Genomic DNA, 27073 nt, shown 5'->3' on the forward strand with positions numbered 1-27073 from the left:
CAGTGATTCCCATTGATAAGCTTACTTTCCGATGAAAAACTAGTTATTTTGCTAAGCCTGTTTCATACCCTTTCCGTCCAAAATTATGGAGACCATTCTTTGCCCCAGGACTGTCTTTAAAAATTTAAAAATTTCACGTACGTTCCGTGCATATAATTGCTGAGAAACGCGGTATTTCCCAGAAACCTATGACATGTAACAGAATCCATATTGACTTTGCTTTGTATATCAACACAATTCTATGCATAATATGCTTTAACTGCTTCGTTTCGTGTGCTTAGACATTCGGTTTGGATTTTGCGCAAAATATTGTTATTGTAAAAATAAAATTCCCTCAACCCTATAACCTTGCAATTTTCTTCGAGAAATTTTGGACAACACTGTCTACCTCAGCCTCGTTTTACTGACAATATGGTGCAGCTATTTCTTTTTGGTGTGCTTTCTTTCCCAATAGGATGTAATACAGATGAACTGTCACAATTATTTACCCTAATCAAAACCGCCCACTGTTTCGTTTTTCTAGTTTTGTAACTTTCTAAAACAAGTGAAATTATAAAACAGCATTTATTCTTAATTTTATAAGCTATACGTAATTTTACAAACAGCTCACTGACATTCACATAAGAGCAATGTCAAAATTGTTTTGTCACCTTCCCACCGACTAAAAGAAAGTCGATTCCCACCGATTTGTCAAAAATGTTTTACACGGTTATTTCACAACGAGAATGTTTTATCTTCGGTTACTCTGACAAATTTGAAGGAAATCTTCCCGCTGCGTACCTGTTGATATTCCCAGAGATGACAGGAGAGCCGACAAACGTGTGGATGGCCAACTTGCTCGAGGAAGAGAATTATAAAGATATTAAGATGTTAAATAATTATAAAGATTATAAAGGCTCTTAAAGATTATAAAGACGAAGCATTGAGATAAAAAACGGTGACCAAATTACTTTGTTGTTAGTTTGATTGTGCCAAGGTTTTTGTAATGATGATTCGCTATAGCTTGTGAGAATTTAGTTGAATCTGTAAAAGAAATCCTGTCTTTTTCCATTTCTAGGGAAAGCGTTTAAACAGTTTGGAATATTACGGAAACCCTATAGTCGGGAAAGAATTGAATTCAAGAAATCCTGTCATCGGGCATTCCCTCTGAAGAATGTGAAGCAAACTTGCCGCGAGACGTGAATTAAACAAGTATCTTATTTTATTCTGGGTGCAAATTGTCAACTTTTTTAGAGGGGTCGATTTTAGGGCTCTTTTGGAGGGGTCGATTTTTGAAAAAAGAGCAAGGTTATAGGCTTAGAGAAATTGTCAACTTTTTTGGAATTTGTTTTTTCTAGAAATACTTTGGTTCCCTACTATATGTTCATAAAAAACTAGAACTGAAATAAGTTTGGGATTTAAAGTCGTTTTTTTCCTAAAAAATTAAGGACTTTTTGCAGGGGTTCATTTTTGATAAAAGAGTAAGGTTATAGGCTTAGGAAAATGGTGAATTTTTTCGAAAATTTTTATTCTAGAAATACTTTGATTCGCTGCTATATGATCATAAAAAACTAGAACTGAAATAAGTTTGGGGTTTTAAGTCGTTTTTTTCGAAAAATTAAGGACTTTATACAGGGGTTCCTTTTTTGATAAAAGAGTAAGGTTATAGGCTTAGAAAAATTGTCAACTTTTTTGGAATTTGTTTTTTCTAGAAATACTTTGGTTGGCTACTATATGATCATAAAAAACTAGAACTGTAATAAGTTTGGGGTTTAAAGTCGTTTTTTTCAAAAAAATTGAGGACTTAATGCAGGGGTTACTTTTTTGATAAAAGAGTAAGGTTATAGGCTTAGAAAAATGGTAGAGCTTTTTCGCAAATCTTTTTTCCAGAAACAGTCTGGTTTGCTACTTTATGATCAGAAACAGCTCTAACTGAATTAGGTTTGGGTATTAAAGTCGTTTTTTCCAAAAAATTAAGGACTTTATACCGGGGTTCTTTTTTTGATAAAAGAGTAAGGTTATAGGCTTAGAAAAATGGTAGAGTTTTTTCGCAAATCTTTTTTCCAGAAACAGCCTGGTTTGCTACTTTATGATCAGAAACAGCTCTATCTGAATTAGGTTTGGGTATTAAAGTCGTTTTTTCAAAAAAATGAAGGGCTTTTTTTGAGGGGTTCATTTTTGATAAAAGAGTAAGGTTATAGGCTTAGAAAAATGGTGAATTTTTTCGAAAATTTTTATTCTAGAAATACTTTGATTCGCTGCTATATGATCATAAAAAACTAGAACTGAAATAAGTTTGGGGTTTTAAGTCGTTTTTTTTCAAAAAAATTGAGGACTTTATGCAGGGGTTACTTTTTTGATAAAAGAGTAAGGTTATAGGCTTAGAAAAATGGTAGAGTTTTTTCGCAAATCTTTTTTCCAGAAACAGTCGGGTTTGCTACTTTATGATCAGAAACAGCTCTAACTGAATTAGGTTTGGGTATTAAAGTCGTTTTTTCAAAAAAATGAAGGGCTTTTTTGGGGGTTCATTTTTGATAAAAGAGTAAGGTTATAGGCTTAGAAAAATGGTGAATTTTTTCGAAAATTTTTATTCTAAAAATACTTTGATTCGCTACTATATGATCATGAAAAACTAGAACTGAATTAAGTTTGCGATTTAGAGTCGTTTTTTTTGTAAAAAATTAAGAACTTTTTGCAGGGGTTCATTTTTGATAAAAAAGTAAGGTTATAGGCTTAGAAAAATTGTCAACATTTTTGGAATTTGCTTTTCTAGAAATACTTTGGTTCGCTACTATATGATCATAAAAAACTAGAACTGTAATAAGTTTGGGGTTTAAAGTCGTTTTTTTCAAAAAAATTGAGGACTTTATGCAGGGGTTCCTTTTTTGATAAAAGAATAAGGTTATAGGCTGAGAAAAATGGTGAATTTTTTCGAAAATATTTAATCTAGAAATACTTTGATTCGCTACTATATGATCATAAAAAACTAGAGCTCAAATAACTTTGGGATTTCAAGTCGTTTTTTTCAAAAAATTAAGAACTTTATACAGGGGTTCCTTTTTTGATAAAAGAGTAAGGTTATAGGCTTAGAAAAATTGTCAACTTTTTTGGAATTTTTCTTTTCTAGAAATACTTTGGTTCGCTACTATATGATCATAAAAAACTAGAACTGTAATAAGTTTGGGGTTTAAAGTCGTTTTTTTCAAGAAAATTGAGGACTTTATGCAGGGGTTACTTTTTTGATAAAAAAGTAAGGTTATACGCTTAGAAAAATGGTAGAGTTTTTCGCAAATCTTTTTTCCAGAAACAGTCTGGTTTGCTACTTTATGATCAGAAACAGCTCTAACTGAATTAGGTTTGGGTATTAAAGTCGTTTTTTCAAAAAAATGAAGGGCTTTTTTTGAGGGGTTCATTTTTGATAAAAGAGTAAGGTTATAGGCTTAGAAAAATGGTGAATTTTTTCGAAAATTTTTATTCTAAAAATACTTTGATTCGCTACTATATGATCATGAAAAACTAGAACTGAATTAAGTTCGGGATTTAGAGTCGTTTTTTTGTAAAAAATTAAGAACTTTTTGCAGGGGTTCATTTTTGATAAAAAAGTAAGGTTATAGGCTTAGAAAAATTGTCAATTTTTTTGGAATTTTTCTTTTCTAGAAATACTTTGGCTCGCTACTATTTGATCATAAAAAACTACAACTGAAATAAGTTTGGGGTTTAAAGTCGTTTTTTTTTCAAAAAATTTAGGACTTTATACAGGGGTTCCTTTTTTGATAAAAGAGTAAGGTTATAGGCTTAGAGAAATTGTCAATTTTTTTGGAATTTTTCTTTTCTAGAAATACTTTGGTTCGCTACTATATGATCATAAAAAACTACAACTGAAATAAGTTTGGGGTTTAAAGTCGTTTTTTTCAAAAAATTAAGGACTTTATACAGGGGTTCCTTTTTTGATAAAAGAGTAAGGTTATAGGCTTAGAAAAATTGTCAAATTTTTTGGAATTTTTCTTTTCTAGAAATACTTTGGTTCGCTACTATATGATCATAAAAAACTACAACTGAAATAAGTTTGGGGTTTAAAGTCGTTTTTTTTCAAAAAATTAAGGCCTTTTTGCAGGGGTTCATTTTTGATAAAAAAGTAAGGTTATAGGCTTAGAAAAATTGTCAACATTTTTGGAATTTTTTTTTCTAGAAATACTTTGGTTAGCTACTATATGATCATAAAAAACTAGAACTGTAATAAGTTTGGGGTTTAAAGTCGTTTTTTTTTCAAAAAATTAAGGACTTTATACAGGGGTTCCTTTTTTGATAAAAGAGTAAGGTTATAGGCTTAGAAAAATGGTAGAGTTTTTTCGCAAATCTTTTTTCAAGAAACAGTCTGGTTTGCTATTTTATGATCAGAAACAGCTCTAACTGAATTAGGTTTGGGTATCAAAGTCGTTATTTCCAAAAAATGAAGGGCTTTTTTGAGGGATTCATTTTTGATAAAAGAGTAAGGTTATAGGCTTAGAAAAATTGTCAACATTTTTGGAATTTTTTTTTCTAGAAATACTTTGGTTCGCTACTATATGATCATAAAAAACTAGAACTGTAATAAGTTTGGGGTTTAAAGTCGTTTTTTTTTCAAAAAATTAAGGACTTTATACAGGGGTTCCTTTTTTGATAAAAGAGTAAGGTTATAGGCTTAGAAAAATGGTAGAGTTTTTTCGCAAATCTTTTTTCCAGAAAACAGTCTGGTTTGCTATTTTATGATCAGAAACAGCTCTAACTGAATTAGGTTTGGGTATCAAAGTCGTTATTTCCAAAAAATGAAGGGCTTTTTTGAGGGGTTCATTTTTGATAAAAGAGTAAGGTTATAGGCTTAGAAAAATGGTGAATTTTTTCGAAAATTTTTATTCTAGAAATACTTTGGTTCGCTACTATATGATCATAAAAAACTAGAACTGTAATAAGTTTGGGGTTTAAAGTCGTTTTTTTCAAAAAAATTGAGGACTTTATGCAGGGGTTCCTTTTTTGATAAAAGAATAAGGTTATAGGCTGAGAAAAATGGTGAATTTTTTCGAAAATATTTAATCTAGAAATACTTTGATTCGCTACTATATGATCATAAAAAACTAGAGCTCAAATAACTTTGGGATTTCAAGTCGTTTTTTTCAAAAAATTAAGAACTTTATACAGGGGTTCCTTTTTTGATAAAAGAGTAAGGTTATAGGCTTAGAAAAATTGTCAACTTTTTTGGAATTTTTCTTTTCTAGAAATACTTTGGTTCGCTACTATATGATCATAAAAAACTAGAACTGTAATAAGTTTGGGGTTTAAAGTCGTTTTTTTCAAGAAAATTGAGGACTTTATGCAGGGGTTACTTTTTTGATAAAAGAGTAAGGTTGTAGGCTTAGAAAAATGGTAGAGTTTTTCGCAAATCTTTTTTCCAGAAACAGTCTGGTTTGCTACTTTATGATCAGAAACAGCTCTAACTGAATTAGGTTTGGGTATTAAAGTCGATTTTTCCAAAAAATTAAGGACTTTATACCGGGGTTCTTTTTTTGATAAAAGAGTAAGGTTATAGGCTTAGAAAAATGGTAGAGTTTTTTCGCAAATCTTTTTTCCAGAAACAGTCTGGTTTGCTACTTTATGATCAGAAACAGCTCTAACTGAATTAGGTTTGGGTATTAAAGTCGATTTTTCCAAAAAATTAAGGACTTTATACCGGGGTTCTTTTTTTGATAAAAGAGTAAGGTTATAGGCTTAGAAAAATGGTAGAGTTTTTTCGCAAATCTTTTTTCCAGAAACAGTCTGGTTTGCTACTTTATGATCAGAAACAGCTCTATCTGAATTAGGTTTGGGTATTAAAGTCGTTTTTTCAAAAAAATGAAGGGATTTTTTTGAATGGTTCATTTTTGATAAAAGAGTAAGGTTATAGGCTTAGAAAAATGGTGAATTTTTTTGAAAATTTTTATTCTAAAAATACTTTGATTCGCTACTATATGATCATGAAAAACTAAAACTGAATTAAGTCTGCGATTTAGAGTCGTTTTTTTTGTAAAAAATTAAGACCTTTTTGCAGGGGTTCATTTTTGATAAAAAAGTAAGGTTATAGGCTTAGAAAAATTGTCAACATTTTTGGAATTTGCTTTTCTAGAAATACTTTGGTTCGCTACTATATGATCATAAAAAACTAGAACTGTATTAAGTTTGGGGTTTAAAGTCGTTTTTTTCAAAAAAATTGAGGACTTTATGCAGGGGTTCCTTTCTTGATAAAGAATAAGGTTATAGGCTTAGAAAAATGGTGAATTTTTTCGAAAATATTTAATCTAGAAATACTTTGATTCGCTACTATATGATCATAAAAAACTAGAGCTCAAATAACTTTGGGATTTCAAGTCGTTTTTTTCAAAAAATTAAGAACTTTTTACAGGGGTTCCTTTTTTGATAAAAGAGTAAGGTTATAGGCTTAGAAAAATTGTCAACTTTTTTGGAATTTTTCTTTTCTAGAAATACTTTGGTTCGCTACTATATGATCATAAAAAACTAGAACTGTAATAAGTTTGGGGTTTAAAGTCGTTTTTTTCAAAAAAATTGAGGACTTTATGCAGGGGTTACTTTTTTGATAAAAGAGTAAGGTTATACGCTTAGAAAAATGGTAGAGTTTTTCGCAAATCTTTTTTCCAGAAACAGTCTGGTTTGCTACTTTATGATCAGAAACAGCTCTAACTGAATTAGGTTTGGGTATTAAAGTCGTTTTTTCAAAAAAATGAAAGGCTTTATTTGAGGGGTTCATTTTTGATAAAAGAGTAAGGTTATAGGCTTAGAAAAATGGTGAATTTTTTCGAAAATTTTTATTCTAAAAATACTTTGATTCGCTACTATATGATCATGAAAAACTAGAACTGAATTAAGTTTGGGATTTAGAGTCGTTTTTTTGTAAAAAATTAAGAACTTTTTGCAGGGGTTCATTTTTGATAAAAAAGTAAGGTTATAGGCTTAGAAAAATTGTCAATTTTTTTGGAATTTTTCTTTTCTAGAAATACTTTGGTTCGCTACTATTTGATCATAAAAAACTACAACTGAAATAAGTTTGGGGTTTAAAGTCGTTTTTTTTTCAAAAAATTTAGGACTTTATACAGGGGTTCCTTTTTTGATAAAAGAGTAAGGTTATAGACTTAGAGAAATTGTCAATTTTTTTGGAATTTTTCTTTTCTAGAAATACTTTGGTTCGCTACTATATGATCATAAAAAACTACAACTGAAATAAGTTTGGCGTTTAAAGTCGTTTTTTTTTCAAAAAATTAAGGACTTTATACAGGGGTTCCTTTTTTGATAAAAGAGTAAGGTTATAGGCTTAGAAAAATTGTCAAATTTTTTGGAATTTTTCTTTTCTAGAAATACTTTGGTTCGCTACTATATGATCATAAAAACTACAACTGAAATAAGTTTGGGGTTTAAAGTCGTTTTTTTTCAAAAAATTAAGGCTTTTTTGCAGGGGTTCATTTTTGATAAAAAAGTAAGGTTATAGGCTTAGAAAAATTGTCAACATTTTTGGAATTTTTTTTTCTAGAAATACTTTGGTTCGCTACTATATGATCATAAAAAACTAGAACTGTAATAAGTTTGGGGTTTAAAGTCGTTTTTTTTTCAAAAAATTAAGGACTTTATACAGGGTTTCCTTTTTTGATAAAAGAGTAAGGTTATAGGCTTAGAAAAATGGTAGAGTTTTTTCGCAAATCTTTTTTCCAGAAACAGTCTGGTTTGCTATTTTATGATCAGAAACAGCTCTAACTGAATTAGGTTTGGGTATCAAAGTCGTTATTTCCAAAAAATGAAGGGCTTTTTTGAGGGGTTCATTTTTGATAAAAGAGTAAGGTTATAGGCTTAGAAAAATTGTCAACATTTTTGGAATTTTTTTTTCTAGAAATACTTTGGTTCGCTACTATATGATCATAAAAAACTAGAACTGTAATAAGTTTGGGGTTTAAAGTCGTTTTTTTTCAAAAAATTAAGGACTTTATACAGGGGTTCCTTTTTTGATAAAAGAGTAAGGTTATAGGCTTAGAAAAATGGTAGAGTTTTTTCGCAAATCTTTTTTCCAGAAACAGTCTGGTTTGCTATTTTATGATCAGAAACAGCTCTAACTGAATTAGGTTTGGGTATCAAAGTCGTTATTTCCAAAAAATGAAGGGCTTTTTTGAGGGGTTCATTTTTGATAAAAGAGTAAGGTTATAGGCTTAGAAAAATGGTGAACTTTTTCGAAAATTTTTATTCTAGAAATACTTTGGTTCGCTACTATATGATCATAAAAAACTACAACTGAAATAAGTTTGGGATTTAAAGTCGTTTTTTTCAAAAAATTAAGGACTTTATACAGGGGTTCCTTTTTTGATAAAAGAGTAAGGTTATAGGCTTAGAAAAATTGTCAACTTTTTTGGAATTTTTCTTTTCTAGAAATACTTTGGTTCGCTACTATATGATCATAAAAAACTAGAACTGTAAAAAGTTTGGGGTTTAAAGTCGATTTTTTCAAAAAAATTGAGGACTTTACGCAGGGGTTCCTTTTTTGATAAAAGAGTAAGGTTATAGGCTTAGAAAAATTGTCAATTTTTTTGGAATTTTTCTTTTCTAGAAATACTTTGGTTCGCTACTATATGATCATAAAAAACTAGAGCTCAAATAAGTTTGGGATTTCAAGTCGTTTTCTTCAAAAAATTAAGGACTTTATACAGGGGTTCCTTTTTTGATAAAAGAGTAAGGTTATAGGCTTAGAAAAATTGTCAACTTTTTTGGAATTTTTCTTTTCTAGAAATACTTTGGTTCGCTACTATATGATCATAAAAAACTAGAACTGTAATAAGTTTGGGGTTTAAAGTCGTTTTTTTCAAAAAAATTGAGGACTTTATGCAGGGGTTACTTTTTTGATAAAAGAGTAAGGTTATACGCTTAGAAAAATGGTAGAGTTTTTCGCAAATCTTTTTTCCAGAAACAGTCTGGTTTGCTATTTTATGATCAGAAACAGCTCTAACTGAATTAGGTTTGGGTATCAAAGTCGTTATTTCCAAAAAATGAAGGGCTTTTTTGAGGGGTTCATTTTTGATAAAAGAGTAAGGTTATAGGCTTAGAAAAATGGTGAACTTTTTCGAAAATTTTTATTCTAGAAATACTTTGGTTCGCTACTATATGATCATAAAAAACTACAACTGAAATAAGTTTGGGATTGAAAGTCGTTTTTTTCAAAAAATTAAGGACTTTATACAGGGGTTCCTTTTTTGATAAAAGAGTAAGGTTATAGGCTTAGAAAAATTGTCAACTTTTTTGGAATTTTTCTTTTCTAGAAATACTTTGGTTCGCTACTATATGATCATAAAAAACTAGAACTGTAAAAAGTTTGGGGTTTAAAGTCGATTTTTTCAAAAAAATTGAGGACTTTACGCAGGGGTTCCTTTTTTGATAAAAGAGTAAGGTTATAGGCTTAGAAAAATTGTCAATTTTTTTGGAATTTTTCTTTTCTAGAAATACTTTGGTTCGCTACTATATGATCATAAAAAACTAGAGCTCAAATAAGTTTGGGATTTCAAGTCGTTTTCTTCAAAAAATTAAGAACTTTATACAGGGGTTCCTTTTTTGATAAAAGAGTAAGGTTATAGGCTTAGAAAAATTGTCAACTTTTTTGGAATTTTTCTTTTCTAGAAATACTTTGGTTCGCTACTATATGATCATAAAAAACTAGAACTGTAATAAGTTTGGGGTTTAAAGTCGTTTTTTTCAAAAAAATTGAGGACTTTATGCAGGGGTTACTTTTTTGATAAAAGAGTAAGGTTATACGCTTAGAAAAATGGTAGAGTTTTTCGCAAATCTTTTTTCCAGAAACAGTCTGGTTTGCTACTTTATGATCAGAAACAGCTCTAACTGAATTAGGTTTGGGTATTAAAGTCGTTTTTTCAAAAAAATGAAGGGCTTTTTTTGAGGGGTTCATTTTTGATAAAAGAGTAAGGTTATAGGCTTAGAAAAATGGTGAATTTTTTCGAAAATTTTTATTCTAAAAATACTTTGATTCGCTACTATATGATCATGAAAAACTAGAACTGAATTAAGTTTGGGATTTAGAGTCGTTTTTTTGTAAAAAATTAAGAACTTTTTGCAAGGGTTCATTTTTGATAAAAAAGTAAGGTTATAGGCTTAGAAAAATTGTCAATTTTTTTGGAATTTTTCTTTTCTAGAAATACTTTGGTTCGCTACTATTTGATCATAAAAAACTACAACTGAAATAAGTTTGGGGTTTAAAGTCGTTTTTTTTTCAAAAAATTTAGGACTTTATACAGGGGTTCCTTTTTTGATAAAAGAGTAAGGTTATAGGCTTAGAGAAATTGTCAATTTTTTTGGAATTTTTCTTTTCTAGAAATACTTTGGTTCGCTACTATATGATCATAAAAAACTACAACTGAAATAAGTTTGGGGTTTAAAGTCGTTTTTTTTCAAAAAATTAAGGCCTTTTTGCAGGGGTTCATTTTTGATAAAAAAGTAAGGTTATAGGCTTAGAAAAATTGTCAACATTTTTGGAATTTTTTTTTCTAGAAATACTTTGGTTCGCTACTATATGATCATAAAAAACTAGAACTGTAATAAGTTTGGGGTTTAAAGTCGTTTTTTTTTCAAAAAATTAAGGACTTTATACAGGGGTTCCTTTTTTGATAAAAGAGTAAGGTTATAGGCTTAGAAAAATGGTACAGTTTTTTCGCAAATCTTTTTTCCAGAAACAGTCTGGTTTGCTATTTTATGATCAGAAACAGCTCTAACTGAATTAGGTTTGGGTATCAAAGTCGTTATTTCCAAAAAATGAAGGGCTTTTTTGAGGGGTTCATTTTTGATAAAAGAGTAAGGTTATAGGCTTAGAAAAATTGTCAACATTTTTGGAATTTCTTTTTCTAGAAATACTTTGGTTCGCTACTATATGATCATAAAAAACTAGAACTGTAATAAGTTTGGGGTTTAAAGTCGTTTTTTTTCAAAAAATTAAGGACTTTATACAGGGGTTCCTTTTTTGATAAAAGAGTAAGGTTATAGGCTTAGAAAAATGGTAGAGTTTTTTCGCAAATCTTTTTTCCAGAAACAGTCTGGTTTGCTATTTTATGATCAGAAACAGCTCTAACTGAATTAGGTTTGGGTATCAAAGTCGTTATTTCCAAAAAATGAAGGGCTTTTTTGAGGGGTTCATTTTTGATAAAAGAGTAAGGTTATAGGCTTAGAAAAATGGTGAATTTTTTCGAAAATTTTTATTCTAGAAATACTTTGGTTCGCTACTATATGATCATAAAAAACTACAACTGAAATAAGTTTGGGATTGAAAGTCGTTTTTTTCAAAAAATTAAGGACTTTATACAGGGGTTCCTTTTTTGATAAAAGAGTAAGGTTATAGGCTTAGAAAAATTGTCAACTTTTTTGGAATTTTTCTTTTCTAGAAATACTTTGGTTCGCTACTATATGATCATAAAAAACTAGAACTGTAATAAGTTTGGGGTTTAAAGTCGATTTTTTCAAAAAAATTGAGGACTTTACGCAGGGGTTCCTTTTTTGATAAAAGAGTAAGGTTGTAGGCTTAGAAAAATGGTGAATTTTTTCAAGAATTTTTTCGAAAATTTTTATTCTAGAACTACTTTGATTCGCTACTATATGATCATAAAAAACTAGAACTGAAATAAGTTTGGGGTTTAAAGTCGTTTTTTCCTAAAAAATTAAGGACTTTATACAGGGGTTCCTTTTTTGATAAAAGAGTAAGGTTATAGGCTTAAAAAAATTGTCAACTTTTTTGGAATTTTTCTTATCTAGAAATACTTTGGTTCGCTACTATATGATTTCAAAAAACTAGAACTGTAATAAGTTTGGGGTTTAAAGTCGTTTTTTCCTAAAAAATTAAGGACTCTATAGAGGAGTTCCTTTTTTGATAAAAGAGTAAGGTTATAGGCTTAGAACAATTGTCAATTTTTTTGGAATTTTTCTTTTCTAGAAATACTTTGGTTCGCTACTATATGATCATAAAAAACTACAACTGAAATAAGTTTGGGGTTTAAAGTCGTTCTTTTTCCAAAAAATTAAGGACTTTATACAGGGGTTCCTTTTTTGATAAAAGAGTAAGGTTATAGGCTTAGAAAAATTGTCAATTTTTTTGGAATTTTTCTTTTCTAAAAATACTTTGGTTCGCTACTATATGATCATAAAAAAACTACAACTGAAATAAGTTTGGGGTTTAAAGTCGTTTTTTTTCAAAAAATTAAGGACTTTATACAGGGGTTCCTTTTTTGATAAAAGAGTAAGGTTATAGGCTTAGAAAAATTGTCAATTTTTTTGGAATTTTTCTTTTCTAGAAATACTTTGGTTCGCTAATATATGATCATAAAAAACTACAACTGAAATAAGTTTGGGGTTTAAAGTCGTTTTTTTTTCAAAAAATTAAGGACTTTATACAGGGGTTTCTTTTTTGATAAAAGAGTAAGGTTATAGGCTTAGAAAAATTGTCAATTTTTTTGGAATTTTTCTTTTCTAGAAATACTTTGGTTCGCTACTATATGATCATAAAAAACTAGAGCTCAAATAAGTTTGGGATTTCAAGTCGTTTTTTTCAAAAAATTAAGAACTTTATACAGGGGTTCCTTTTTTGATAAAAGAGTAAGGTTATAGGCTTAGAAAAATTGTCAACTTTTTTGGAATTTTTCTTTTCTAGAAATACTTTGGTTCGCTACTATATGATCATAAAAAACTAGAACTGTAATAAGTTTGGGGTTTAAAGTCGTTTTTTTCAAAAAAATTGAGGACTTTATGCAGGGGTTACTTTTTTGATAAAAGAGTAAGGTTATACGCTTAGAAAAATGGTAGAGTTTTTCGCAAATCTTTTTTCCAGAAACAGTCTGGTTTGCTACTTTATGATCAGAAACAGCTCTAACTGAATTAGGTTTGGGTATTAAAGTCGTTTTTTCAAAAAAATGAAGGGCTTTTTTTGAGGGGTTCATTTTTGATAAAAGAGTAAGGTTATAGGCTTAGAAAAATGGTGAATTTTTTCGAAAATTTTTATTCTAAAAATACTTTGATTCGCTACTATATGATCATGAAAAACTAGAACTGAATTAAGTTTGGGATTTAGAGTCGTTTTTTTGTAAAAAATTAAGAACTTTTTGCAGGGGTTCATTTTTGATAAAAAAGTAAGGTTATAGGCTTAGAAAAATTGTCAATTTTTTTGGAATTTTTCTTTTCTAGAAATACTTTGGTTCGCTACTATTTGATCATAAAAAACTACAACTGAAATAAGTTTGGGGTTTAAAGTCGTTTTTTTTTCAAAAAATTTAGGACTTTATACAGGGGTTCCTTTTTTGATAAAAGAGTAAGGTTATAGGCTTAGAGAAATTGTCAATTTTTTTGGAATTTTTCTTTTCTAGAAATACTTTGGTTCGCTACTATATGATCATAAAAAACTACAACTGAAATAAGTTTGGGGTTTAAAGTCGTTTTTTTTCAAAAAATTAAGGACTTTATACAGGGGTTCCTTTTTTGATAAAAGAGTAAGGTTATAGGCTTAGAAAAATTGTCAAATTTTTTGGAATTTTTCTTTTCTAGAAATACTTTGGTTCGCTACTATATGATCATAAAAAACTACAACTGAAATAAGTTTGGGGTTTAAAGTCGTTTTTTTTCAAAAAATTAAGGCCTTTTTGCAGGGGTTCATTTTTGATAAAAAAGTAAGGTTATAGGCTTAGAAAAATTGTCAACATTTTTGGAATTTTTTTTTCTAGAAATACTTTGGTTCGCTACTATATGATCATAAAAAACTAGAACTGAAATAAGTTTGGGGTTTAAAGTCGTTTTTTTTTCAAAAAATTAAGGACTTTATACAGGGGTTCCTTTTTTGATAAAAGAGTAAGGTTATAGGCTTAGAAAAATGGTAGAGTTTTTTCGCAAATCTTTTTTCCAGAAACAGTCTGGTTTGCTATTTTATGATCAGAAACAGCTCTAACTGAATTAGGTTTGGGTATCAAAGTCGTTATTTCCAAAAAATGAAGGGCTTTTTTGAGGGGTTCATTTTTGATAAAAGAGTAAGGTTATAGGCTTAGAAAAATTGTCAACATTTTTGGAATTTTTTTTTCTAGAAATACTTTGGTTCGCTACTATATGATCATAAAAAACTAGAACTGTAATAAGTTTGGGGTTTAAAGTCGTTTTTTTTCAAAAAATTAAGGACTTTATACAGGGGTTCCTTTTTTGATAAAAGAGTAAGGTTATAGGCTTAGAAAAATGTTGAGTTTTTTCGCAAATCTTTTTTCCAGAAACAGTCTGGTTTGCTATTTTATGATCAGAAACAGCTCTAACTGAATTAGGTTTGGGTATCAAAGTCGTTATTTCCAAAAAATGAAGGGCTTTTTTGAGGGGTTCATTTTTGATAAAAGAGTAAGGTTATAGGCTTAGAAAAATGGTGAATTTTTTCGAAAATTTTTATTCTAGAAATACTTTGGTTCGCTACTATATGATCATAAAAAACTACAACTGAAATAAGTTTGGGATTGAAAGTCGTTTTTTTCAAAAAATTAAGGACTTTATACAGGGGTTCCTTTTTTGATAAAAGAGTAAGGTTATAGGCTTAGAGAAATTGTCAATTTTTTTGGAATTTTTCTTTTCTAGAAATACTTTGGTTCGCTACTATATGATCATAAAAAACTACAACTGAAATAAGTTTGGGGTTTAAAGTCGTTTTTTTTTCAAAAAATTAAGGACTTTATACAGGGGTTCCTTTTTTGATAAAAGAGTAAGGTTATAGGCTTAGAAAAATTGTCAAATTTTTTGGAATTTTTCTTTTCTAGAAATACTTTGGTTCGCTACTATATGATCATAAAAAACTACAACTGAAATAAGTTTGGGGTTTAAAGTCGTTTTTTTCAAAAAATTAAGGACTTTATACAGGGGTTCCTTTTTTGATAAAAGAGTAAGGTTATAGGCTTAGAAAAATTGTCAAATTTTTTGGAATTTTTCTTTTCTAGAAATACTTTGGTTCGCTACTATATGATCATAAAAAACTACAACTGAAATAAGTTTGGGGTTTAAAGTCGTTTTTTTTTCAAAAAATTAAGGCCTTTTTGCAGGGGTTCATTTTTGATAAAAAAGTAAGGTTATAGGCTTAGAAAAATTGTCAACATTTTTGGAATTTTTTTTTCTAGAAATACTTTGGTTAGCTACTATATGATCATAAAAAACTACAACTGAAATAAGTTTGGGGTTTAAAGTCGTTTTTTTTCAAAAAATTAAGGACTTTATACAGGGGTTCCTTTTTTGATAAAAGAGTAAGGTTATAGGCTTAGAAAAATGGTAGAGTTTTTTCGCAAATCTTTTTTCCAGAAACAGTCTGGTTTGCTATTTTATGATCAGAAACAGCTCTAACTGAATTAGGTTTGGGTATCAAAGTCGTTATTTCCAAAAAATGAAGGGCTATTTTGAGGGGTTCATTTTTGATAAAAGAGTAAGGTTATAGGCTTAGAAAAATGGTGAATTTTTTCGAAAATTTTTATTCTAGAAATACTTTGATTCGCTACTATATGATCATAAAAAACTAGAACTGAATTAAGTTTGGGATTTAAAGTCGTTTTTTTCCTAAAAAATTAAGGACTTTTTGCAGGGGTTCATTTTTGATAAAAAAGTAAGGTTATAGGCTTAGAAAAATTGTCAATTTTTTTGGAATTTTTTTTTCTAGAAATACTTTGGTTCGCTACTATATGATCATAAAAAACTAGAACTGAAATAAGTTTGGGATTTAAAGTCGTTTTTTTCTAAAAAATCAAGGACTTTTTGCAGGGGTTCATTTTTGATAAAAGAGTAAGGTTATAGGCTTAGAAAAATGGTCATTTTTTTTCGAACTTTTTGACCCTAGAAACAGTTTGGTTTCTTTAAAAAGAAAGGAATATGATCAGACTTATAATCAGAAAGAACCGATATGATCAGAAAGAACTTTAATTGAGTTAGGTTTGGGTATCTAAGTCGTTTTTTGAAAAAGTAAAGACTTGTTGTAGTGGTTGAGCTTCGATAAAAAAGTAAGGCTTGGAAAAACTGTTAAAATTGTCAAAAAAATTCTTCTTAAACCAATATAATTTAGTCTTTGATGATAAGAAGACTCAAAAATTGAACACAGTTCCGGGAAAAAAGCTTTTTTAAAGAAAATTATGCTTTTTTGATGGGTGAAATTTTGATAAAATGGTAAGGAATTGGCCCAGAAAAATTGTCAAAACAATTTTCTCTATAACAAACTAAAGTGGCGCTCTTTTTTAAGAATAGACAAGAGCTGACCTTAACTCAGGAATACAATTATTTTTTTTCACAAAATGATATTTTTCTAGACGAGCTAATTTTCGGCAAAGAAGGCTAGGAAATATTGTCAGCAATTTTAAAAAATGATTCTTCTTAAAACAGAATGAAGTCACATTTTTTTAATTAGAATCGACAAGATTTGAATATAGTTCTGGAATACAATCTTATTTTGAAAAACTGATGTCTTTCTAAACGGGCCAATTTTAAGTAAAGAAGAAAGGTTATATGCTTGGGGAAATTTCTTCTAAAAACAACTTAGTTTTAGCTGTGAAAAAAAATGATAATAAGAATACACAAAAATTAAACTTACTCCTGGGAATAAAGCCTTTTTGAAAAAACAATGATTTTTTGAGGAGTCAAATTTTGATAAAAAGGTAAGGCTATAGGCTTTGAAAAATTGACAAAAATTTAAAAAAATGTGTTTTCTGAAACAGGTTCAAGTGACGATTTTGATAAGAATAGAAAACATTTGAACTAAGAATACAACTTAAAACAGTCAAGCTTTGAAAAACAGCCAAACATTTTAGATTTTAAGTTCAGGTCAAATCTATTTTCAGGCCAAAAAGGCTAAAAGTTCTTAAATTCGGCCATAACAAAGGATAATCAAAAGGGAAACAAAGAAATCACATTGTGTTAAAAGAAACACTGTGGAACACTGAAATAATGTGTCAATATAGCTTTAACAGTATTTTTTGTAAACAGTTTTTTGCAAGACAATATAGCATCTAAATATAGTTTTTCTTCTTCTTGTGTCGACATGGAGGAACACAGATTACGGAAGAATCCATCTCGGTCTAGAAGTTAAATTAAACAGTATTAATTAGGGGCAATTGCTATCATGAGTGAAATTTGCATCCTCGAATAAAAAATCAAAAATCAATTAAAATCAAAAATCTAGATGAAATAAAAGAAAGAGCTAAAAAGCACTAAAACATATAATGCAATGCCGAAGAGACAGTTTTTGAAATCTTGTTAAACTTAGTTCTAGAAACATCTTACTAGAGAGACCTTTTGACTAAACTTTTTAAGGCAGCTCACTTATGATAAAATAAAAATATAGCAAATATCTGGCTGATGACACGAATAATACCTAACTTAAAAGAAAATTTCTTTCTCTAGAAATACTCTGGTTTATACAAAATTCCAGCATTCAATTATTGAATCAAATTTGTTTTTCCTTCAACATCTAAATCACTGGATTGTATACAGAAAGTTCATCCGTTATTAATTTTAAACAAATAAATAAATAAATAAATCTTCAAAATGAAGTAAACATTTCTTGCAGGAATTTTCTATACGTATCCATAAATTTTAGGCAACAAAAAAAATTAAAGGGTATAGGTATACAATTAGTTAAACAAAGTCTCAGCCAGCAAAATGGATATGCATGTGATCTTCCATATGTAAGTTTAAATGTAAAATATAATCTCTCAAAGGAGACCGCATCTTGGTAAACTATTTCGCCTTTTGTTGCAGATGGAGAAGAGTAGAATTTTTCTACAGCGAAAAGGAAAACGGTTGAAAAATTTGTGACAAGATATATTGTTTTCGAAAATTGTCTAAAACGGGGGCTGGTTAACTAGCGATCAAGCTTTCGTTAAACAAGTTTGCTTTTTACAAAAACCTAATTGAATGATCGTGACTTCTTTAAATACCCCCATTGGATAAAATTCCAGGTATTTTGTTGTTCCAGTCACTGACATACTTATATTCCGACTGGAGCAATGGCCAAACGTACCTAATACCTAATACCGAAAGACCTAGATGCTTTTCAACTGAACGATACAGCAGAATATTGAAATATCCCGATGCTTGGGAATTCAATGGCTTGTGCCCCCTGATTCTTACACGACCATCCACGTGATGTCTTCACTCAATCATTCAGCGTCTGCTTCGTTTTGGTGACCTCGATCTAGATCCAGATCGGGAGCGAGACCTTGAAGACCTCGAGCTTGAACGGGACCGGCTCCTAAAAATGTGGATACAAACTTCAATATGGAAACCATAATTCTATATGTAATCAAAGGTTTACAGCTTTGTCAAAGAACTTAACACCATGTCCCAGGCATGGAAATTTTCAGCATTTAGGGAAAAGAGCTAGCAGACTTTAGCCTGACTGAAAGTTGCAGAAACGACGGAACGATGTTTTGTTCCGTCATTTCGAGTTGCAGAAACGATGCTTTAATGTCGGAAACGATGAAAACTTATGGTTATTTTGAAATTTGTAAATAAGTTAATGATTGTAGTGAAGCCCGTAGGTGTGTTGTATACCTTGAAGTTGATCGAACATTAGAAAGTTATTGCATGGGCGATCGAAATCAGAAAATTCAGAAAATAGACCCATGAAACAAAGAAAACATTGAAAATACCGAAAATGCATTTATTGATCGTAATCGCCATTTTAAGTTTGGGGAAATGCCAGAGTAAGAAAACGAGCGTTTCCGCCAAACTTCCAGGCCGGTTTAAAGTTATGGAATAGACTTTATCTTAGCCTAAGGCAGAAACAAATACATGGGCTTTGCTTGCCGATTCGTATAGGCCATTCAGAAAAAATTCAAATCTAATAAGGTTTTTTTTCAACGTTTCAGAGTTCTTGCAAATTCTAAGATTAAGTGCAAAGATCTAAAGGAAAGAAATTGGGACAAGAGAGAAAAAAGACGCGAAAACAAAAAATGAAGAAAACAGAGGACAAGGAATGAAAATGTTGGTTTGAAAGCCTCAGCATGGAAAGGGTAGAATGAATACTGAAAATTTTGAATAAGAGAATGGTAAGTAGAAGCTGCAAAGGAAGGAAGAATAGGAAAGAGGAAGAAAAAATGATGGTGATGATGAGGATACTGACGCTGAAGAAGATTTATAAGCAAAAAAGAGTAGTAAAGAGAAGAAAAAAGAAAAGAAGAAGTGAAAAAGAAGAAGTGAAGAAGAAGTGAAGAAGAAGTGAAGAAGAAGGCAAACTGAAAGCAGATTTATATAGCAAATACAACAGATTCTAAAATTAGTATGCTGTTCAGGTGAAACGAAAATTACACAACGCACCTTGATCTTGATGACGAGCTGGATGACGATGAAGAGGATCTGCTTGAGCTCGAGGATGAATGGCGTCTGCAGAACGAATTTCAAATTGATCACTTTAACGACGACAAAGTTACTTTAACACTTGTCATAATTGTCTCCTCCAAACTCAACATAATACTTTCGTTCATTAACAGCATTGAAGCAAACCATAACCCAAGCGCTGTCACAGTGCCCCTTTAACAGACGCGAAGAAAATATGGATAACTGGAGATGTTCCATGATGGGGCTTGAGCCAGACAAGGTTATTTAAGTGTGTATGAAACATGACGTCAGGTGTCGGGTTTCTCATACTAGCTTTGCTATTTGTTCATGCAACGCTTAGTGGTCTCATAAATTTTTCGCAGAAAACTAACTTGCGTTCCCCTTCTTTCCAGATATTACTTCACTCAGTAGCACTCTCAAATCTTCGCCCTCCTTAAATGTGAATCCCCTATCATTATTTACATGTATAATTTAAATAACAATAAAGCTGCAAATTTTAGCCTGCTAAATAAATAAAAATGATAGATAAAAAATTAATTTTCATTTTTTCATACCTTTTTCGCTCGTCTGATTTGCTGAAAAAAATAAAATTCATACATTCTTATTATCACTTACTAATTTCGATGACCCCTGAATTGATAACACGCAACTTGTAAAAATAGATTACTGGTAAAAACTAAGATTTTAAAATTCAAAGTTCAGACTTGGTAACAGAACCGCAGTTCTGGTTCTCCAGAGTTAAACAGATTAAGTTCCCTAGCACTTGAAAAAACAGATAAATTTTTCGTCAAAAAGATGTTTTGCGTTTGAACCTGTATCGAAACTATCAACTTGCGAACTTGCATTCATGCTCTATTTTTGGTATTCAACCTGAGTAACTGTATAAAAATATATAAACAACCTACAAACATTTCTCCTAACTTATAAGTTAATTGAATAATAATGAAAATGGCAAATAATGATGTCATTGGCAACAAACTAAAGCTAAAGATCATTAAAGAGCACATCTTACTCGCATAACTATTAATTGCCCTCCAAAGCATAAATAGAAGACTAATCATTGAATAGCCCCATGATTGCTATTATGCAGGAAATGTTTTCCATTGGGTGCTTATTCAGCAGAGGGTTATTTAAAGTGGGGAAAAACTATAACAATGAGATTAATGGAGATGTCGAATGCTGTAATTGTTAAGGCATACAGATTCCAACATCAACGGGGTTGTATCAACAATTTTGAAGCCAACATTGAAGGTCATTGAAGGACGAAAGGAAGACTGAGAGATGTACAGAACAAGGCGTGTGGAAGATCTAATCCTGAATTGGGGCTTGTGTTGTGGGAGATACTGTCGGCTGGACATTTATGGCGGTAAATACTGCGAAGAAGGTGACACAATTTCAGGAATGCAGCTGACTTACCTCGTGTCTTTAGAATCTCCGTCGTCATCCTGAAAAAAAAACAAAAGATAAAAACAATAGTCAAAGGCCGACACAATTAAGTAACCCAGCAATCAAAACCAAGTAAAATACTGCAAATAGAGAACCTTAGTCCTCAAGTTTCAATTTTGTCAATACGCCTTAGGTTAACTTACGTCAGAGGCACTGAGGTCGTATTTGGAGGCATCGAAATCTTCATCATCATCATCATCATCATCTTCCTCTTCCTCTTTCACCTTAACCTCGTTGTCTTTAGAGTCACCTCCAACGTCCTGTTCACACAAAGGAGGAAAGGTAACTGCTTAGAACAAAAAGTCTACGACTCAGGGAACAATTAATCGACATATTAGACAAAAGGCTATCATTTAAAGCAAGTGAAATCTGGATGGAAGTCTCCTCTTGAGCCTGAGTACTAGTTGGAAAATTGCGATCTCTCGCCCAGGGACAAAAATGGAAATAAATCATATTACGAGCGGTAAAAGGGTCGAGCAATTCAGATTTAGATAACACTTATTAATGGTTATGGTTTTGGTGAAAAATGGAGAATGAGGAGCAAGGATTGGAGCAGTCACTAAGACAATAAGGTTCTACATCGATTACAAAAACATCAACACTATCCACCCACCTTCTGCTGAGGTGCCGGAACTTGTCCACGAAACTTCCTTTTTCTACGCCCAAACTGATAAGAAACAAAATGTTTCACGATAAAAAAAGGTGATGTGTGCCAATGAGAAAAACAGTGAAATTAACTATGACGTCACTTGTAGTACCAGCAGCAAAAAACCAATGATATTCAGATGCCAACCAAACAGCTTGTAAATGGAATGCCAAAACCCCTGAGCAGTCTGTTGCTAGCAGGGTTCCAAGATGATCTCTTCTAGACGGCGGTGAATCATCTTTCATCCTACACAAGAATGCTGTGGACAAGTCCGTAGATAACTTCGCCAGTGTGATGGTCTGTGACACAGCTATTGGCCAAAATGATTACCGACTTTTGCACTGTTACTCATATGCTGGTTCACCAAGAAAGTGAATTAAATTGGTGTCGCATAATTATTGTATGCTGATCTACGCAGTGTAGATTTATGTTAGCAAGACCAGTTTTTTTGCACTTATTGATAAAAAGGAAGTCATTAATTTAAACAATGTTTTGAAAGATTGGATAGACTTCAGGCTTGTGTTCCTAGCTGTGTAAATATAAACTGAGAGATCCTCACTAAACAAGGATACAAAAAGTAAAGGAGCTGTGGAGAAACCCAATTGGAAGGGGGTAGACACCACAATATGGGCTAAATCATAGCAAGCCTCCATGAAAAGGGAAGGTTAGTAGATTACAGCAAAGTGCGCTTAACATCATCCATTGCTTAGCTTCTTTGTAGTTGGTTTCTGCAAGACTAGCTACTGTATAAACGGTACCTTTGCCCATTTCTGGGTAATAATTGGTCTATCTTGGCAAGCCTATGGTTGGATTCCTTGTGTTTTTTACCCAACCAAGAGTCCATTAAAAATCCTTTACATTTAGAACTGACAAAACCTTGTCAGATCTACAATACAAATCTTCAAATGCATTTGTGTTGAAAATGACAGAAAACGAAATGAAAGTATATGCCTTAAAGTTAAAAAAGTTATTTCCACACCTCATCATATTCATCATCAGACTCTTCTCTTTCTATGTATTCCACATTGTCACGCTCCATAAAGCCTCCACCTATACCTGCATAGAACAGAAAGGAAAAAACCATACAAAAAGCAACCCAAGAAACACAAGTGCATCACTAGTAAACTACAAGACATTTAGAATTCTATATATATCATTTAGGCATTGACAAATTAGAAACCAATCGTTGAAACTCGCTTGCTACATTTCTGTGTAAGGCCCTGTCCACATGTATGTAGATGTTTTTGAATTCTTTAATTTTTCTTGGCAGATTAAAAAATTTTCATGTCTACACATGGCGTGTTCAAATAGAATTCAGTTATCCAGATTCACTGTTGTTTTCACAGCTCCTTTGTGAATATTTCTTTCAGAGCAGGCCATCCTGGGAATAAATTGGCACAAGTGTGGCATTTTGCACTCCTAGACTGTGGTAGGAGTGTGATGGAGTGCTTTTGATGTTTTGCCTGATTTCTAAAAAAGCTCAGTTGCATAGTATATAAAGCGATAAAACCTCATTTCTCAACTCATTTCATCAGTTCTCCCACAATTTTAACAAAAAAATATGTGGTTTTAACTAAAGCAAGGTAAGCCAGAGGTAATATTGAAAGTAGTGTGTGTTAGAAAGATGTGTCCAGTAGTTGATAACGTCATGTTATTAATCATTTCTTTAGAAAAGTGTTTGAATAAAAAAATTGGAAACTTATCAAGGTGTGTTTTAAATTGAATTAGGGTATCTTTGACTGGGATAACCCTTGTCAAGCCTTAGGCAAGCAAGCCCAAAGATTAGAATTTATGGTGGACACACTTCCCGCTTGGCAGTTGTTAGTGGGTTGAAAAAGCTTTTTCAATACTCCATCTTTTTCCAGGAAGGCCTGCAGAGCATGCACCATCATATTAGAAAATTTCCAGATTGAAGCATCCATGTTATCAGATTCAAAGCACATTCAAAAATTTCCACTCTGCAAATAGCAGGCCTGGCAATAAGATGTTTAGCCGGGGAGCAGTAAACAGCATTTTTAGTAATTTCCAGGAGAGCTATTTGAAGGTTAATTCCAGGGGAGCAATTTATAGGTTAATAAGAATAGAAACAAGGGAAAATTGATTTCAAGGAGAGCAATTTGCTCTTTAAAGCAATTTAGGAGAACAACCTGTAGCTCCTATCCAGCATCTGAGGAGAGCTAGGAGGTGAGCAGGAGCTATGGTTCTCCTCAAATGACCAAGCCTGGTGATAACAAATTTTTTGAAAACTTGTGGATGGAAGCCCAATCCACAAAGAAAAATTTGCGGATTCATAAAGATCTGTATTTGTGCAGATTGGGCCTAAGCTTGTGTGAAATTGAAGTTGTCTCAACAGATAAAAGGACAAAACATTATCAAGTAGGATGCAAACCTGTTCTGCTTTCTTGAGTTTTCAGCTTTGGCGCATTGCAAAGGTTGCATGTCATTCGCCTAGCCCAGTTGATGTTGCTACATCTTGAAAGAAAGTAAAAACAGAAAATCATTAACAAGAGCACCAATGAGGTTTTTGGCACAGAAAGCAAGTTTTAGTCCAATAGTCCACATGTAAATAGAGTGCACCAACAAAAATTGCATTAGAAAGTCTAGCTGCAGTCCTGTTGGACAGACTGTATTCAGTATCAGTGTTTCATACGGTGAACATTTTTAAAATTAACATACCAATCAAAGGTTTCGTTTATTTACAGTTTACCATCATTGAAACAAAATAACAAATCCCAAGCAAAAGGAAATCATACTTGCTGCACTGCCAGTCCTCAGCACTGAACAGTCCTTTACTTTTTGAGGCAAAATTCTTTCCTATTTCAGAACCAGACTGCTTAATAACTTGGGAGGCATTGCTTTTTGCTGAAATGTAATTCAAGCTGTATTAACATCTCTTATAAAATTCTGCATATAAACATCTACCCATTTATTGAGCAAAAATTATCAAACAACATATCCAACAGAAAGTTTAAAAAATTATTTCAATTATGTATAAATACATGTGTAACCTTTATTGAATGTCAAAATGCTAATAGTCATAGAGATTCCAGCAATATATATTGGTTCTGTTAAGGTTAGATATAGTGGTAATTTGGAAATAGGTGAAAAAGGTTTGAAACTATTTGGAAGTGTTTATATTTGGACTTAGTGAGCATATGTAATCACATTGGCTGGGAGGATTCAACTATAAAATGATTAATGAGAATGATTTTGGGGGCTTATACGGTTTAAATGGAATCTAAAACTTGATTATATATATTTTTCCATATTAGCCTGTGATTTGAATCTTGGGTAATATCTGATAAGTATAATATATATACATTTATTGAGACAAAAACAAAGGTTATATAAATTCTTTATTGTTTCTCAGAGTTTCCCACTATACACCAATTATTAGAAATCCTGTTATAATTGCAAAAATATAAATACAGTCCTGGAAATATGAAATTTGGTGGCGTGCTGGTAAACACACGCCAAGGCATGTGATGAGATGCAGACCATAAACTGGCAACCTTACGATTTTCATGAAGGCCTGATGTCATCTCTGTATTAGAAGGTGTGTTGTGTATCACTGTTTGAAAAAGCGTATAATAGGTTTTTGTAAAACCAAAAGGTCATTTAATTCCAAATTAAAGTTATTCAAAAATACTGTTCAAAGTAGAGTCATCCAAAAACGAATAATTTGAATACACATCGTTTTATTGGGAACTGTGAAGACAGAGGCATTGGAAAAGGTCAGTTTAAAAAAAAGCTCGAGCAAAGGATATGAGAATGAATAAATATGGAGTAATGGAAACACCTATGTTACCGTTTTGACCAAAAAAGAGTGGCCCGGGGTAATGTGTTCAACAAAATACAAAAAGATTGTAGAGAGAGAATGGAGACCATAACGGGGTAAAGGAATAACGGAGTAATTCAACTCACACAAATATAACTCACACAAAAGAAATTAAAAAATTACTTTAGAGAAATTAAGCAAGAAATTAAAAGAAACAAAAGAGAAAAGGATAGTAATTCAAAACTTGGAACTGCGCGTGCAATGGAAAGCATGCCTCGAGAGTTTTAGGTGCCTGTGGAGGCATAGCACGCGATCGCACACCTAATATTACCAGGACTGTAAATATATACACTCATTTTTTTATAAGAAACAAAGGTCGATGTTGAGTACTCCAGTTTCTTAATGTTCTGGAAATTTCAATATTCGCAGTTTCTTAAGAGTTTCTTACTAATGATGTCATGAATGATGTTATGAAATGTTTGTGACTTTTTTTTCACGCCAAGAGATTTGCTTCCATTCCGACACTGTTTTTAGATGTGGGCAGTACATTTTTATCCCTTGTGTCTTAATTTCTAAGCCATTGTGGGAATCATGTTCTTTGATTTCACAAAATTTCCTTGTTCTCAGTTTTATCTTGATTTAATAGTTTCTCAATTTTTTGCTTCGAGTACTGAAGCTTCTTAATTTTTTCTGACTGTCCAATACTTGTTTCTTATAGCCAGTTTCTTATAAAAAAAATGAGTGTATATATACTTTGAAGAGAAATGACTTAATTACCTGCTCCACACTTGTTGCATTCTGATCTTCTTGCAAAGTTCAAATTGCCACACCTAAAAAAAGAAGAAAAGCAGAGCATGGCATCTCACAGATACTTAAGAGGTTGGAAAGTTTCCTTTTCACACTTGTGAGCAGGACAAAGCCAAATCAGAGGCAGCAAATTTATCCCTTGCCCCTATACTCCCTTCAATTCATGATATACTTCAGGTTAAATACTATATAAACTCAAACTGTTGCATACTGAATTCTTTCCAAAAATTTCCAACTTTAAGTTTTAGATTGATATACTTGAAGGATAATAATTAATGTTTATAATAATTCCAACATTTTCTCTAACTTTGTGGCTTTGAGTTTCACTATTTGCCCATGCCCAGCCTCTAGTTTATTTATAGTTCTTTTTACCAAATTGCATCCCATTCCCCGCGTTTCTATTAAAAAACTACATAAACGTATGTATCAGAAACCATCTCCCGAGCTCCCAAAAGATTTTTTTACAATATAAATTATTTTCTCTCAAATCGTGCGAGCAGGACACTTAATAAAGTCCGTTCTGTCCTCATTGTCTTTGTCTATTGGATTGCTGTTGATGGGCCTTATAAGGCCTAGGCAATTTACCCGGTCACTTTAAAATGTAACTGAGGTAACATGTTTACTAAAATGGATAAGGAGAATATGGAAGAAAACCTCAAAGCAAACTTACTCTCCGTTTCCACACACCCAGTCGCCATCAGAAACTTTAAGCTTTCCAGACATTTCTGTGAAATGCAGCAGCTAAAATCTCCAAAATCCCGCCTTAACCACTTTCCATAAGTGAGGGATAGAGGTCTGGAAACTAGCTTTGTCCGTCTCCGTTTCTTCTTTAGTTGTAAGTTATTTTCCTTTTTTTGTCTTAATTTAACCATTATGTAGCTTTTTAATCTGTAACAAGGTCTATCCATTCAAATGAAAATAATAATAGGTTTAAAGAATTTTCATTTACCCTTATGAAACCAAACCCTTTTGTTCAATGTGTTTTGAAACAGGGACCGCATGTGCGTGGGGCTGAGGGGCTTAGCCCGCAATAAATT

The 27073-nt window shown here is 31.5% G+C and overlaps 1 protein-coding gene across 4 annotated transcripts; it reads right to left on the reverse strand.

Annotated features, from left to right (window-relative positions):
• Nucleotides 1-16927: 16927 nt before the first annotated feature.
• On the reverse strand, nucleotides 16928-26840 carry LOC135695069 (zinc finger Ran-binding domain-containing protein 2). 4 transcript variants are annotated; one of them, XR_010517226.2, is made up of 13 exons: nucleotides 26707-26840; nucleotides 26007-26059; nucleotides 24969-25022; nucleotides 24205-24313; nucleotides 23841-23923; nucleotides 22431-22507; nucleotides 21419-21472; nucleotides 20949-21065; nucleotides 20776-20804; nucleotides 19914-19934; nucleotides 19339-19404; nucleotides 18041-18271; nucleotides 16928-17096 (listed from the first exon to the last, which is right to left on the reverse strand). XR_010517226.2 is itself a non-coding variant. In XM_065214019.2 (13 exons), the coding sequence occupies exons 1-12, from the start codon at nucleotides 26757-26759 to the stop codon at nucleotides 18184-18186; spliced, it is 804 nt and encodes a 267-aa protein (XP_065070091.1). In that variant the 5' UTR covers nucleotides 26760-26840; the 3' UTR covers nucleotides 16928-17096; nucleotides 18151-18183. The 4 variants fall into 4 exon arrangements, 3 of the variants coding, with proteins under 3 accessions (XP_065070091.1, XP_065070090.1, XP_065070092.1); XM_065214019.2 differs by having other exon boundaries at nucleotides 18151-18271; XM_065214018.2 differs by having other exon boundaries at nucleotides 16928-18271.
• Nucleotides 26841-27073: the final 233 nt, after the last annotated feature.

This window comes from Rhopilema esculentum, unplaced genomic scaffold (genome assembly GCF_057945365.1).
Source record: "Rhopilema esculentum isolate cy_ngs unplaced genomic scaffold, ASM5794536v1 HiC_scaffold_27, whole genome shotgun sequence".
In the NCBI taxonomy this organism is placed as follows: Eukaryota; Metazoa; Cnidaria; class Scyphozoa; order Rhizostomeae; family Rhizostomatidae; genus Rhopilema; species Rhopilema esculentum.